This window comes from Oncorhynchus nerka, linkage group LG13, assembly GCF_034236695.1.
Source record: "Oncorhynchus nerka isolate Pitt River linkage group LG13, Oner_Uvic_2.0, whole genome shotgun sequence".
Taxonomy (NCBI): Eukaryota; Metazoa; Chordata; class Actinopteri; order Salmoniformes; family Salmonidae; genus Oncorhynchus; species Oncorhynchus nerka.
Genome location: NC_088408.1, coordinates 17,157,851 through 17,171,233, shown reverse-complemented (window position 1 = coordinate 17,171,233; position 13,383 = coordinate 17,157,851). Strand labels below are relative to the sequence as shown.

At 42.3% G+C, this 13,383-nt stretch overlaps 1 protein-coding gene across 5 annotated transcripts in view; it reads right to left on the bottom strand.

Annotated features, from left to right (window-relative positions):
• Nucleotides 1-506: 506 nt before the first annotated feature.
• The window catches only part of LOC135574667 (phospholipase B1, membrane-associated-like), a 37,444-nt gene continuing 24,567 nt past the window's right edge, over nt 507-13,383 (bottom strand). For 2 of the 5 annotated variants that reach the window (XM_065026218.1, XM_065026219.1), the window contains exons 32-43: nt 13,181-13,224; nt 12,570-12,672; nt 12,327-12,378; nt 11,971-12,051; nt 11,790-11,870; nt 11,602-11,696; nt 11,392-11,473; nt 9,541-9,645; nt 9,333-9,428; nt 7,566-7,670; nt 1,320-1,394; nt 507-1,142 (exon numbers count right to left, since the gene is read on the bottom strand). In XM_065026218.1, the coding sequence (XP_064882290.1) occupies nt 876-1,142; nt 1,320-1,394; nt 7,566-7,670; nt 9,333-9,428; nt 9,541-9,645; nt 11,392-11,473; nt 11,602-11,696; nt 11,790-11,870; nt 11,971-12,051; nt 12,327-12,378; nt 12,570-12,672; nt 13,181-13,224 (1,186 nt within the window). In that variant the 3' untranslated portion in view covers nt 507-875. The remainder of the gene's footprint in view (nt 1,143-1,319; nt 1,395-7,565; nt 7,671-9,332; nt 9,429-9,540; nt 9,646-11,391; nt 11,474-11,601; nt 11,697-11,789; nt 11,871-11,970; nt 12,052-12,326; nt 12,379-12,569; nt 12,673-13,180; nt 13,225-13,383) is intronic. The other 3 variants (XM_065026220.1, XM_065026221.1, XM_065026222.1) reach the window with 3 other exon arrangements.

Genomic DNA, 13,383 nt, shown 5'->3' with positions numbered 1-13,383 from the left:
ATGTGATCGAACAAAGCCTTTTGCTTGTTTCTTTACCTTATATGGAAGCTGACCTGCTTGATGACACAGTAAATTCAAAGTTAACAACATAATTCGGTGATATAACCAGTCCCTTACTTTTATTGTGACCCTCATATCACTACCACAGATACTGATGTGGCTCTGTCAAATATTAAAATGGTGGGACCACTGAGGTATAATAAGAACAGGTGAGACTACTTGTGTCCCCTCAATGAAATAACCACCCTAGCCCCCTCCATGACAATGGTTTGTTCCTATTTCTATTGCAATATGCTTGGTTTACATTGACCTCATCCTGGTAATTCGTAGGGGTTCACCTGATGCAATTGAAATACCCGATGACATATTTACTGAAAATGTATTGGCTTTGGTTAATACTAAGCTATTGTCCATGTCACGTAAATTATTTTTATACTGTATTTTCACACTCAGACTTATGGAATAGAATCTCTACAAGAAAGTATTTATTTATCGGTTGCTGAATGGAATGTTCATCAACAATGTTTATTGTTTAAACACAAAGGAATATGGTACATTCTTAGGAAATGCAAGGTGTACAAATCACACCTTATTCATAGGAAGAAAATATGCCATAACCAGTGTGTATTTACAAAACAATTAGCACATCTATTACATACTTTATATAAAATATGTTTGTTTGATGCAGTGCTATACACTTGTGTGTGTGTGTGTGCGTGCGTGTGTGTGTGTGTGTGTGTGTGTGTGTGTGTGTGTGTGTGTGTGTGTGTGTGTGTGTGTGTGTGTGTGTGTGTGTGTGTATGCATGTGTGTGTGCGCTTGTGCGTGTGTATTCAAGCCTTTGTGACCATCTCCAAACTCCCTCTCAGAATATCATTAGAAACCAGTTCCTTTCATCTCAATCAATACCTCTACCATTTTCCTCTTACTCTGCCGTTCTCTGCAGCACATAAATAGCCAGGTGACTCCCCAGCCGATCAGTAAGCCGGTGATACCAAGCACCACAGGCACCCACAAAGGCATGGAGGAGTCACACTGGGCCACAGGGTTTGGGGTGGTGGTGCCAGGGTTTGGGACAGGAGGGGTGGGGGTTACAGGTGGGCTTGGGAGGCTATTGACCTTAGTGAAGATGAAGGGTTGATCCTAAAGAAGAGAGAAAATGTCAGATTAAGGGAAACTAACATGAGAATAGATCTTGTTCTGCTACATTGTAAGAAGTAGCTTTCAGTAGGTGATATAACTGCTGACTTACTGATTGCCATTTCAGCAAACACCTGACCAAAATTTTCAATAATAAAGGTTGTGTTCATGTTAACATACCTCAAAAGGACAGTTGATTTTGGTGCGGTCGTATGTGAAGTTGTTGTAGACCTGCTTCCTGCCCACCGGCTCCAACTGTAAAAACAAAACATTACAGCTGTCAGGCCACAAACCTACATAAACATGAAATACTATGGCCATAGCTCATGTGTAGTAACCTACATAAACATGAAATACTATGGCCATAGCTCATGTGTTGTAACCTACATAAACATGAAATACTATGGCCATAGCTCATGTGTTGTAACCTACATAAACATGAAATACTATGGCCATAGCTCATGTGTTGTAACCTACATAAACATGAAATACTATGGCCATAGCTCATGTGTTGTAACCTACATAAACATGAAATACTATGGCCATAGCTCATGTGTTGTAACCTACATAAACATGAAATACTATGGCCATAGCTCATGTGTTGTAACCTACATAAACATGAAATACTATGGCCATAGCTCATGTGTTGTAACCTACATAAACATGAAATACTATGGCCATAGCTCATGTGTTGTAACCTACATAAACATGAAATACTATGGCCATAGCTCATGTGTTGTAACCTACATAAACATGAAATACTATGGCCATAGCTCATGTGTTGTAACCTACATAAACATGAAATACTATGGCCATAGCTCATGTGTTGTAACCTACATAAACATGAAATACTATGGCCATAGCTCATGTGTTGTAACCTACATAAACATGAAATACTATGGCCATAGCTCATGTGTTGTAACCTACATAAACATGAAATACTATGGCCATAGCTCATGTGTTGTAACCTACATAAACATGAAATACTATGGCCATAGCTCATGTGTTGTAACCTACATAAACATGAAATACTATGGCCATAGCTCATGTGTTGTAACCTACATAAACATGAAATACTATGGCCATAGCTCATGTGTTGTAACCTACATAAACATGAAATACTATGGCCATAGCTCATGTGTTGTAACCTACATAAACATGAAATACTATGGCCATAGCTCATGTGTTGTAACCTACATAAACATGAAATACTATGGCCATAGCTCATGTGTTGTAACCTACATAAACATGAAATACTATGGCCATAGCTCATGTGTTGTAACCTACATAAACATGAAATACTATGGCCATAGCTCATGTGTTGTAACCTACATAAACATGAAATACTATGGCCATAGCTCATGTGTTGTAACCTACATAAACATGAAATACTATGGCCATAGCTCATGTGTTGTAACCTACATAAACATGAAATACTATGGCCATAGCTCATGTGTTGTAACCTACATAAACATGAAATACTATGGCTATAGCTCATGTGTTGTAACCTACATAAACATGAAATACTATGGCCATAGCTCATGTGTTGTAACCTACATAAACATGAAATACTATGGCCATAGCTCATGTGTTGTAACCTACATAAACATGAAATACTATGGCCATAGCTCATGTGTTGTAACCTACATAAACATGAAATACTATGGCCATAGCTCATGTGTTGTAACCTACATAAACATGAAATACTATGGCCATAGCTCATGTGTTGTAACCTACATAAACATGAAATACTATGGCCATAGCTCATGTGTTGTAACCTACATAAACATGAAATACTATGGCCATAGCTCATGTGTTGTACCCTACATAAACATGAAATACTATGGCCATAGCTCATGTGTTGTAACCTACATAAACATGAAATACTATGGCCATAGCTCATGTGTTGTAACCTACATAAACATGATATACTATGGCCATAGCTCATGTGTTGTAACCTACATAAACATGAAATACTATGGCCATAGCTCATGTGTTGTAACCTACATAAACATGAAATACTATGGCCATAGCTCATGTGTTGTAACCTACATAAACATGATATACTATGGCCATAGCTCATGTGTTGTAACCTACATAAACATGAAATACTATGGCCATAGCTCATGTGTTTTAACCTACATAAACATGAAATACTCTGGCCATAGCTCATGTGTTGTAACCTACATAAACATGAAATACTATGGCCATAGCTCATGTGTTGTAACCTACATAAACATGAAATACTATGGCCATAGCTCATGTGTTGTAACCTACATAAACATGAAATACTATGGCCATAGCTCATGTGTTGTAACCTACATAAACATGAAATACTATGGCCATAGCTCATGTGTTGTAACCTACATAAACATGAAATACTATGGCTATAGCTCATGTGTTGTAACCTACATAAACATGAAATACTATGGCCATAGCTCATGTGTTGTAACCTACATAAACATGAAATACTATGGCCATAGCTCATGTGTTGTAACCTACATAAACATGAAATACTATGGCCATAGCTCATGTGTTGTAACCTACATAAACATGAAATACTATGGCCATAGCTCATGTGTTGTAACCTACATAAACATGAAATACTATGGCCATAGCTCATGTGTTGTAACCTACATAAACATGATATACTATGGCCATAGCTCATGTGTTGTAACCTACATAAACATGAAATACTATGGCCATAACTCATGTGTTGTAACCTACATAAACATGAAATACTATGGCCATAGCTCATGTGTTGTAACCTACATAAACATGAAATACTATGGCCATAGCTCATGTGTTGTAACCTACATAAACATGAAATACTATGGCCATAGCTCATGTGTTGTAACCTACATAAACATGAAATACTATGGCCATAGCTCATGTGTTGTAACCTACATAAACATGAAATACTATGGCCATAGCTCATGTGTTGTAACCTACTTAAACATGAAATACTATGGCCATAGATCATGTGTTGTAACCTACATAAACATGATATACTATGGCCATAGCTCATGTGTTGTAACCTACATAAACATGAAATACTATGGCCATAGCTCATGTGTTGTAACCTACATAAACATGATATACTATGGCCATAGCTCATGTGTTGTGACCTACATAAACATGAAATACTATGGCCATAGCTCATGTGTTGTAACCTACATAAACATGAAATACTATGGCCATAGCTCATGTGTTGTAACCTACATAAACACGATATACTATGGCCATAGCTCATGTGTTGTAACCTACATAAACACGAAATACTATGGCCATAGCTCATGTGTTGTAACCTACATAAACACGAAATACTATGGCCATAGCTCATGTGTTGTAACCTACATAAACACGATATACTATGGCCATAGCTCATGTGTTGTAACCTACATAAACACGAAATATTATGGCCATAGCTCATGTGTTGTAACCTACATAAACACGAAATACTATGGCCATAGCTCATGTGTTGTTTACATTTACATTTAAGTCATTTAGCAGACGCTCTTATCCAGAGCGACTTACAAATTGGTGCATTCACCTTATGACCTCCAGTGGAACAGTAGTGCATCTAAATCTTTTCAGGGGGAGGGGGGGTGAGAGGGATTACTTTATCCTATCCTAGGTATTCCTTAAAGAGGTGGGGTTTCAGGTGTCTCCGGAAGGTGGTGATTGACTCCGCTGTCCTGGCGTCGTGAGGGAGTTTGTTCCACCATTGGGGGGCCAGAGCAGCGAACAGTTTTGACTGGGCTGAGCGGGAACTGTACTTCCTCAGTGGTAGGGAGGCGAGCAGGCCAGAGGTGGATGAACGCAGTGCCCTTGTTTGGGTGTAGGGCCTGATCAGAGCCTGGAGGTACTGAGGTGCCGTTCCCCTCACAGCTCCGTAGGCAAGCACCATGGTCTTGTAGCGGATGCGAGCTTCAACTGGAAGCCAGTGGAGGGAGCGGAGGAGCGGGGTGACGTGAGAGAACTTGGGAAGGTTGAACACCAGACGGGCTGCGGCGTTCTGGATGAGTTGTAGGGGTTTAATGGCACAGGCAGGGAGCCCAGCCAACAGCGAGTTGCAGTAATCCAGACGGGAGATGACAAGTGCCTGGATTAGGACCTGCGCCGCTTCCTGTGTGAGGCAGGGTCGTACTCTGCGGATGTTGTAGAGCATGAACCTACAGGAACGGGCCACCGCCTTGATGTTAGTTGATGTTGTAACCTACATAAACACGAAATACTATGGCCATAGCTCATGTGTTGTAACCTACATAAACATGAAATACTATGGCCATTGCTCATGTGTTGTAACCTACATAAACACGAAATACTATGGCCATAGCTCATGTGTTGTAACCTACATAAACATGATATACTATGGCCATAGCTCATGTGTTGTAACCTACATAAACATGATATACTATGGCCATAGCTCATGTGTTGTAACCTACATAAACATGAAATACTATGGCCATAGCTCATGTGTTGTAACCTACATAAACATGAAATACTATGGCCATAGCTCATGTGTTGTGACCTACATAAACATGAAATACTATGGCCATAGCTCATGTGTTGTGACCTACATAAACACGAAATACTATGGCCATAGCTCATGTGCGGTAACCTTTTTTATTTATTTTTATTTCACCTTTATTGAACCAGGTAAGTTAGTTGAGAACAAGTTCTCATTTACAACTGCGACCTGGCCAAGATAAAGCAAAGCAGTGAGACACAAACAACAACACAGAGTTACACATGGAATAAACAAGCGTACAGTCAATAACACAATAGAAAAAAAAGAGTCTATATACAGTGTGTGCAAATGGCGTGAGGAGGTAAGGCAATAAATAGGCCATTGTAGCGAAGTAATTACAGTTTAGCAAAATAACACTGGAGTGATAGATGAGCAGATGATGATGTGCAAGAAGAAATACTGGTGTGCAAAAAAGCAGAAAATAAAATAAAAACAATATGGGGATGAGGTAGGTAGATTGGGTGGGCTATTTACAGATGGGCTATGTACAGCTGCAGAGATCGGTTAGCTGCTCAGACACCTGATGTTTAAAGTTAGTGAGGGAAATATAAGTCTCCAGCTTCAGCGATTTTTGCAATTCATTCCAGTCATTGGCAGCAGAGAACTGGAAGGATAAGGCGGCCAAAGGAGGTGTTGGCTTTGGGTACGACCAGTAAGATATACCTGCTGGAGCGCATGCTACGGGTGGGTGTTGTTATCGTGACCAGTGAGCTGAGATAAGGCGGAGCTTTACCTAGCATAGACTTATAGATGACCTGGAGCCAGTGGGTCTGGCGACAAATATGTAGTGAGGGCCAGCCGACTAGAGCATACAGGTTGCAGTGGTGGGTGGTATAAGTATTTCTATTTATTTCGGATCTGGAATCCCTAAACTAAAGCTAGCCAGCTAACTACCAGTAAACCACTGCTAGCGGTCAGCTAACCTTTAGCTCGGAAATCTCTCACCAGTTCGTACAACGTGACTCAAACCAGAGCATAACGGACATATATACTGTATATATTTTTTTTCTACCCATATCCCCGGATTCTCCAACTCTGAACATTTTCATCTGGATCTTCGCAACTAGCTAACCGCAATCCCGGGTGACTACTCCTAGCTAGCGTTTCCATCCCGGAGCAAGCACCAATTAGCCTGAAGCTAGCCTGGCTAGGGCTCCTGGGCTACCACCAAAGCCCATTCCTGGGCTACAATATCCGGACCCCTTCTACTGCCGGTACGGGGCAAGGAACCCCACCGATCCTCTACGACTGGAATAGCGACATAATCTGCCCGAGGATTCTAACAGGCCTCTCAGGCGCAACGTCCTCTGAAGGCCCATTCTGCTAACCACGGCCTGCTAGCTACCTAAAGCTACTTGGAACCCTACTAATTCCACGACTGGTCTATCGACGTTACCGCAAGAAGAGGCAAAAACGGACTTACCTCCATCGCGACGTCTCCCAAAGGCCCTTCTGCTAGCTTGTTAGCACAGGCATGCTAACTGTCTGAATCGCCGTGTCCCCAGCCAGCCCAACCACTCACTGGACCCATATGTTTCACTTGGCTACGCATGCCTCTTTCTAATATCAACATGCCTCGTCCATTGCTGTCCTGGTTAGTGATTACTGTCTTATTTCAATGTAGAGCCTCTAGCCTGCTCAATATGCCTTAACCAACCATGTTGTTCCACCTCCTACATATGCGATGACATCACCTGGTTTAAACGTCTCTAGAGACTATATCTCTCTCATCATTACTCAGTCCTAGGTTTACCTCCAATGAACTCACATCGTACCTTACCTTTGTTTGTACACTATGCCTTGAATCTATGCTATCGTGCCCAGAAACCTGCTCCTTTTACTCTCTGTTCCAAACGTGCTAGACGGCCAGTTCGTATAGCCTTTAGCCGTACCCTTATCCTACTTCTCCTCTGTTCCTCTGGTGATGTAAAGGTTAATCCAGGTCCTGCAGTGCCTAGCTCCACTCCCACTCCCCAGGTGCTCTCATTTGTTGACATCTGTAACCGTAAAAGCCTTGGTTTCATGCATGTTAACATTAGAAGCCTACTTGCTAAGTATGTTTTACTCACTGCTTTAGCACACTCTGCCAAACCAGATGTCATAGCCGTGTCTGAATCCTGGCTTAGGAAAACCACCAAAAACCCTGACATCTCCATCCCTAACTTTAACATTTTCCACCAAGATAGAACTGCCAAAGGGGGCGGTGTTGCAATCTACTGCAAAGATAGCCTGCAGAGTTCTGTATTACTATCCAAGTCTATACCCAAACAATTTGAGCTTCTACTTCTAAAAATCCACCTTTCCAGAAACAAGTCTCTTTCTGTTGCTGTTTGCTATCGACCACCTTCTGCCCCCAGCTGTGCCCTCGACACGATATGTGAACTGATTGCCCCCCATCTATCTTCGGAGCTCGTGCTACTAGGTGACCTAAACTGGGACATGCTTAACACCCCGGCCATCCTACAATCTAAGCTTGATGCCCTCAATGTCACACAAATTATCAATGAACCGACCAGGTACAACCCCAAATCCGTAAACATGGGCACCCTCACAGATATCATCCTAACTATCGCCCTCCAAATACACCTCTGCTGTTTTCAATCAAGATCTCAGCGATCACTGCCTCATTGCCTGCATCCGGAATGGGTCTGTGACCAAACGACCACCCCGCATCACTGTCAAACGCTCCCTAAAACACTTAGGCGAGCAGGCCTTTCTAATCGACCTGGCCGGGGTATCCTGGAATGACACTGACCTCATCCCGTCAGTAGAGGATGCCTGGTTATTCTTTAAAAGTGCCTTCCTCACCATCTTAAATAAGCATGCCCCATTCAAAAAATGTTGACCTAGGAATAGATATAGTCCTTGGTTAACTCCAGACCTGTCTGCCCTTGACCAGCACAAAAACATCCTGTGGTGTTCTGCATTAGCATCGCATAGCCCCCGGGATATGCAACTTTTCAGGGAAGTTAGGAACAAATATACACAGGCAGTTAGGAAAGCTAAGGCTAGCTTTTTCAAACAGAAATTTGCATCCTGTAGTACAAACTCAAAAAAGTTCTGGGACACTGTAAAGTCCTTTGAGAATAAGAGCACCTCCTCCCAGCTGCCCACTGCTCTGAGGCTAGGAAACACTGTCACCACCGATAAATCCACTATAATTGAGAATTTCAATAACCATTTCTCTACCGTCCAGAGTAGTGAACGGTTGAAAAGCATGCATAAACACGAAATATGGCCATAGCTCTTGTGTTGTAACCTACATAAACACGAAATACTATGGCCATACCTCATGTGTTGTAACCTACATAAACACGAAATACTCTGGCCATAGCTCATGTGTTGCAACCTACATAAACATGAAATACTATGGCCATAGCTCATGTGTTGTGAGTTATGTCTCAGAGTGCACTCTATGCAGCCTGGTCCCAGATCTGTGGGTGCTGTCTTGACAACGACCATAGGAGTTGGCAATGCAACAAGTGTTGAATTTCATGTTGTATAATCACACAAAATCTGATTAGTTCCATATCTGACATTAGTGTACATTCCTTTTCTTGTTTTAAGTGCCCTTTTTAATGTTGCACACTTCCTCCTCCTTTTGCATTCCTCCACAAACAGATCTGGGACTGGACTACTCTCTAAGTGACTGTCCTCACCATGTTGTTCCAGAGAGCGATGGCCATCTCAGCGTGTGCTCGCTCACTGATGTGGAAACAGTCCACCGAGAAGAAACTCAAATCAGGCTTCCCATCCTGTGGAGACAAGAGAACAGTGTCAATGTGTGTGTGTGTGTGTGTGTGTGTCTTTGCTTGCACATACGTGTGTGCATGTGTGCGTGTGTGTGTGCAGTTAAACCACACTCACCCCAATGAAAGGGACAAAGGCGTTTCGGAAGTAGGGTTGTACGACGACAGCGAAGTCCTCTCGCCCATCATATTGCCCCCCAGAGACCACTCGCTCAGTCTCCATCTGGACAGAAGCACAGAGAGATTAGAGCGAACAAAGAGAGAATGTTAAGTATTGTAGAGTTACGCTAGATTGATCTGATCACATTGAATGCCTGTATCTTTACCTGTAGAACTCATGTATCTGTGAGTAACACACTTTACTCCACACATTGGAACATTGGCCAAGACCTTACATACCAGTAACACATGACAATTCCTTATAGAGTTAAAATCCCAGTTGTTCAGAATGGTAGTTCAGACCCAGTTGAAGCTGCTGAGGGGAGGACGGCTCATAATAAGTGGTGGAACGGAGTAAATGTAATGGCATCAAACACATGGAAACCATGTGGAATGTATTTAAAACCATTCCACTCCAGCCATTACCAGTTCTGTCTTACTATCCAGGTCTGTACCCAAACAATATGAGCTTCTACTTTTAAAAATCCATCTTTCCAGAAACAAGTCTCTCACCGTTGCCGCTTGCATCAATAAGAGACATTACTGTGCAGCCGTATTCATCGACCTGGCCAAGGCTTTCGACTCTGTCAATCACCACATTCTTATTGGCAGACTCAACAGCCTTGGTTTCTCAAATGATTGCCTCGCCTGGTTCACCAACTACCTCTCTGATAGAGTTCAGTGTGTCAAATCGGAGGGGGGGCTGTTGTCCGGACCTCTGGCAGTCTCTATGGGGTGCCACAGGGTTAAATTCTCAGGCCAACTCTCTTCTCTGTATACATCAATGATGTCGCATCTCCAATCCAAAATTAAATCTAGAATCGGCTTCCTATTTCACAACAAGCATCCTTCGCTCATGCTGCCAAACATACCCTCGTAAAACTGACCATCCTACCGATCCTCAACTTTGGCGATGTCATTTACAAAATAGCCTCCAACACTCTACTCAACAAATTGGATGCAGTCTATCACAGTGCCATCCGTTTTGTCACCAAAGCCCCATATATTACCCACCACTGCGACCTGTACAGTCTCGTTGGCTGGCCTTCGCTTCATACTTGTCGCCAAACCCACTGGCTCCAGGTCATCTACAAGTCTCTGCTAGGTAAAGCCCCGCCTTATCTCAGCTCACTGGTCACCATAGCAGCACCCACCCGTAGCACATGCTCCAGCAGGTATATCTCACTGGTCACCCCCAAAGCCAACACCTCCTTTGGTCGCCTTTCCTTCCAGTTCTCTGCTGCCAATGACTGGAACAAACTGCAAAAATCACTGAAGCTGGAGACTCATATCTCCCTCACTAGCTTTAAGCACCAGCTGTCAGAACATTTCACAGATCACTGCACCTGTACATAGCCCATCTGTGAAAAGCCCACCCAACTACCTCATCCCCATACTGTATTTATTTATTTATCTTGCTCCTTTGCACCCCAATATCTCTACTTGCACATACATCTTCTGCACATCTCCCATTCCAGTGTTTAATTGCTATATTGTAATTACTTCGCCACCTATTTATTGCCTTACCTCCCTTATCCTACCTCATATGCACACACTGTATATATACTTTTTCTTCTGTATTATTGACTGTATGTTTGTTTATTCCATGTGTAACTCTGTGTTGTTGTATTTGTCAAACTGCTTTGCTTTATCTTGGCCAGGTCGCAGTTGTAAATGTGAACTTGTTCTCAACTAGCCTACCTGGTTAAATAAAGGTGAAGTATATATATATATATATTTTTTAATGAGCCCGTCCTCCCCAATTAAGGTGCCATCAACCTCCTGTGTTCAGACCCTGTTCTGCCCTTACCTGGTATTCCTGGTTGATCCGATTGACCTCGGTAAGCTCAGGAGAGTTCTCTTCAGGGTTGAAAAAGCAGGGGCAAGCATTTCTGTGCATAACAAAGACACTTGAACGGAAAACATTCACTAACGCTGTGAATTTACATATTCTACAGGCATATGATGCAGTGGGTGTAGCTACCGTCTTCGTAGGGAAATGGGGAGTTTTCATACAAACCTCTGCATAAGGGTGCAGACCAGAGCATCCTTAGTCACTCTCCTCAATGGATCCATCTCCAGAACCTCGACAACATTGACCATTACCCTCGGTACCTTAGAGAGAGATGGAGGGAGATGGCATGATATTTGGCTTAAGATCTTAAAATTCTGAAAATGATTCTGAACACCAAGCCTTCCATCACTAACCTCTTTGTACAGCATGTCCAAGCTCAACATCAGATTCTCACTGTAGTTCTTGGGTGTAAGGTTGTTCTGTGTAAAGTAGAGCTTAAATAACACTTTTTTAAACACTATTTTTGGACACTACCACTATTAAAATTATAATAATTGTCCACTGTATGTTTGACTTTAAGATAAGAATACATACCTGGTCCATGCAATAATCACAAAGATCTCTGGCGCCAACGAATAAGGTCACTAGCTTCCAATCATGTTCAAAATGCACCTTCTGTGTGAGTGTAAAGAGGGAGACAATGACAAGAGAGACATACTGTAGCTATAGATGATCATACACTCATAATACAACAATATGTCATTATCCTTAGAAACTGAGTTTAGTATAACTATTCAACACAGTGATAGAGTCATGGAAGAGGCTTGCATCCCAAACGGCACCCTGTCCCCTATGTAGTGCACTACTTTTGACCAGGGCCCATAGAGCTCTGGTCAAAAGTAGTGCAGTATGTAGGGAATAGGTGCCAATGGGGCATAGACCAGTCTCACCTCATCATCTTTCATGGCCTTGATGAGAGCTTGGACTTGGGCTGGGATCTCACTAGAAGAGACAAAGAAACGTTTGCTTTAGTGTTTGTTATGCCTTTGTTCAAATGAGAAGACAGGACAGGAGAAACTGATGGGGAGGTGATGATACTTTAAAAAAAAGAGGATTGGAAATAGTGTTACTGGAAAAAGAGGACAGTGAGTGGATGAGGGCACACAGAGGTCTAATCTTATCTCTCTACTCACAAGGCCTTGGCTCCAGGCACCGCCATGTTGAAGCCACTATTCTGCAGGAAGCCCTGACCCTTGGAGAAGCCATAGAGGGAAGGGTTGAATTTCTTCAGGATGTCTGAGAGAGAGAGAAAAAAAAACTAGAGCTGGAAAATAGGCAGACGTTTCATTATCAAATGGTCCATTTTAGCTTTATTACAGAGAGAGCGCTGCCAGCTGGATGAACCATGTTTCCTCTATGCAAGGAGGCTGCACTCCAGAGGAATGTCATGAGATCATATGCTGAGACTGCCATCTTATGGATGTATCTGTAAATGCTGAACATCTACAAAATCATTTGCACTGGGTATTCATTCACAGGAGGTTGCTGAGGGGAGAACAACTCTTAATAATGTCCAGAACAGAGCAAAACCATGTATTTGATACCATTCCACTAATTCCGCTCCAGTCATTAACATGAGCCCGATCTCCCCAATTAAGGTGCCACTAACCTCCTATGTATTCATTGCAGCCTTTCTCCAACAATGTTACAGAAATATGTGAAGTTATGGCTCATTTGGATAATTTTAATGGGCAGATAAGATGAGCCAATAGGATGAGAGAGACAAGAGAAAATAGTGACTCACTTGGTAGTGTGGTGACAGTGTCCAAGGCCTGATCTCCTCCGATGCTGCAGAAATACACACACATTTAGTCGATTTCCCTGTTGACCAGTGTTCAAACAATCTGGCAGTATCAATGTGCTCTGCAAGTGGTCCATAACATGTATGCTGTGCATTTGGACTATGTTGGTGCATGATTTATTACAGAATGTATGTACAGTACTTTG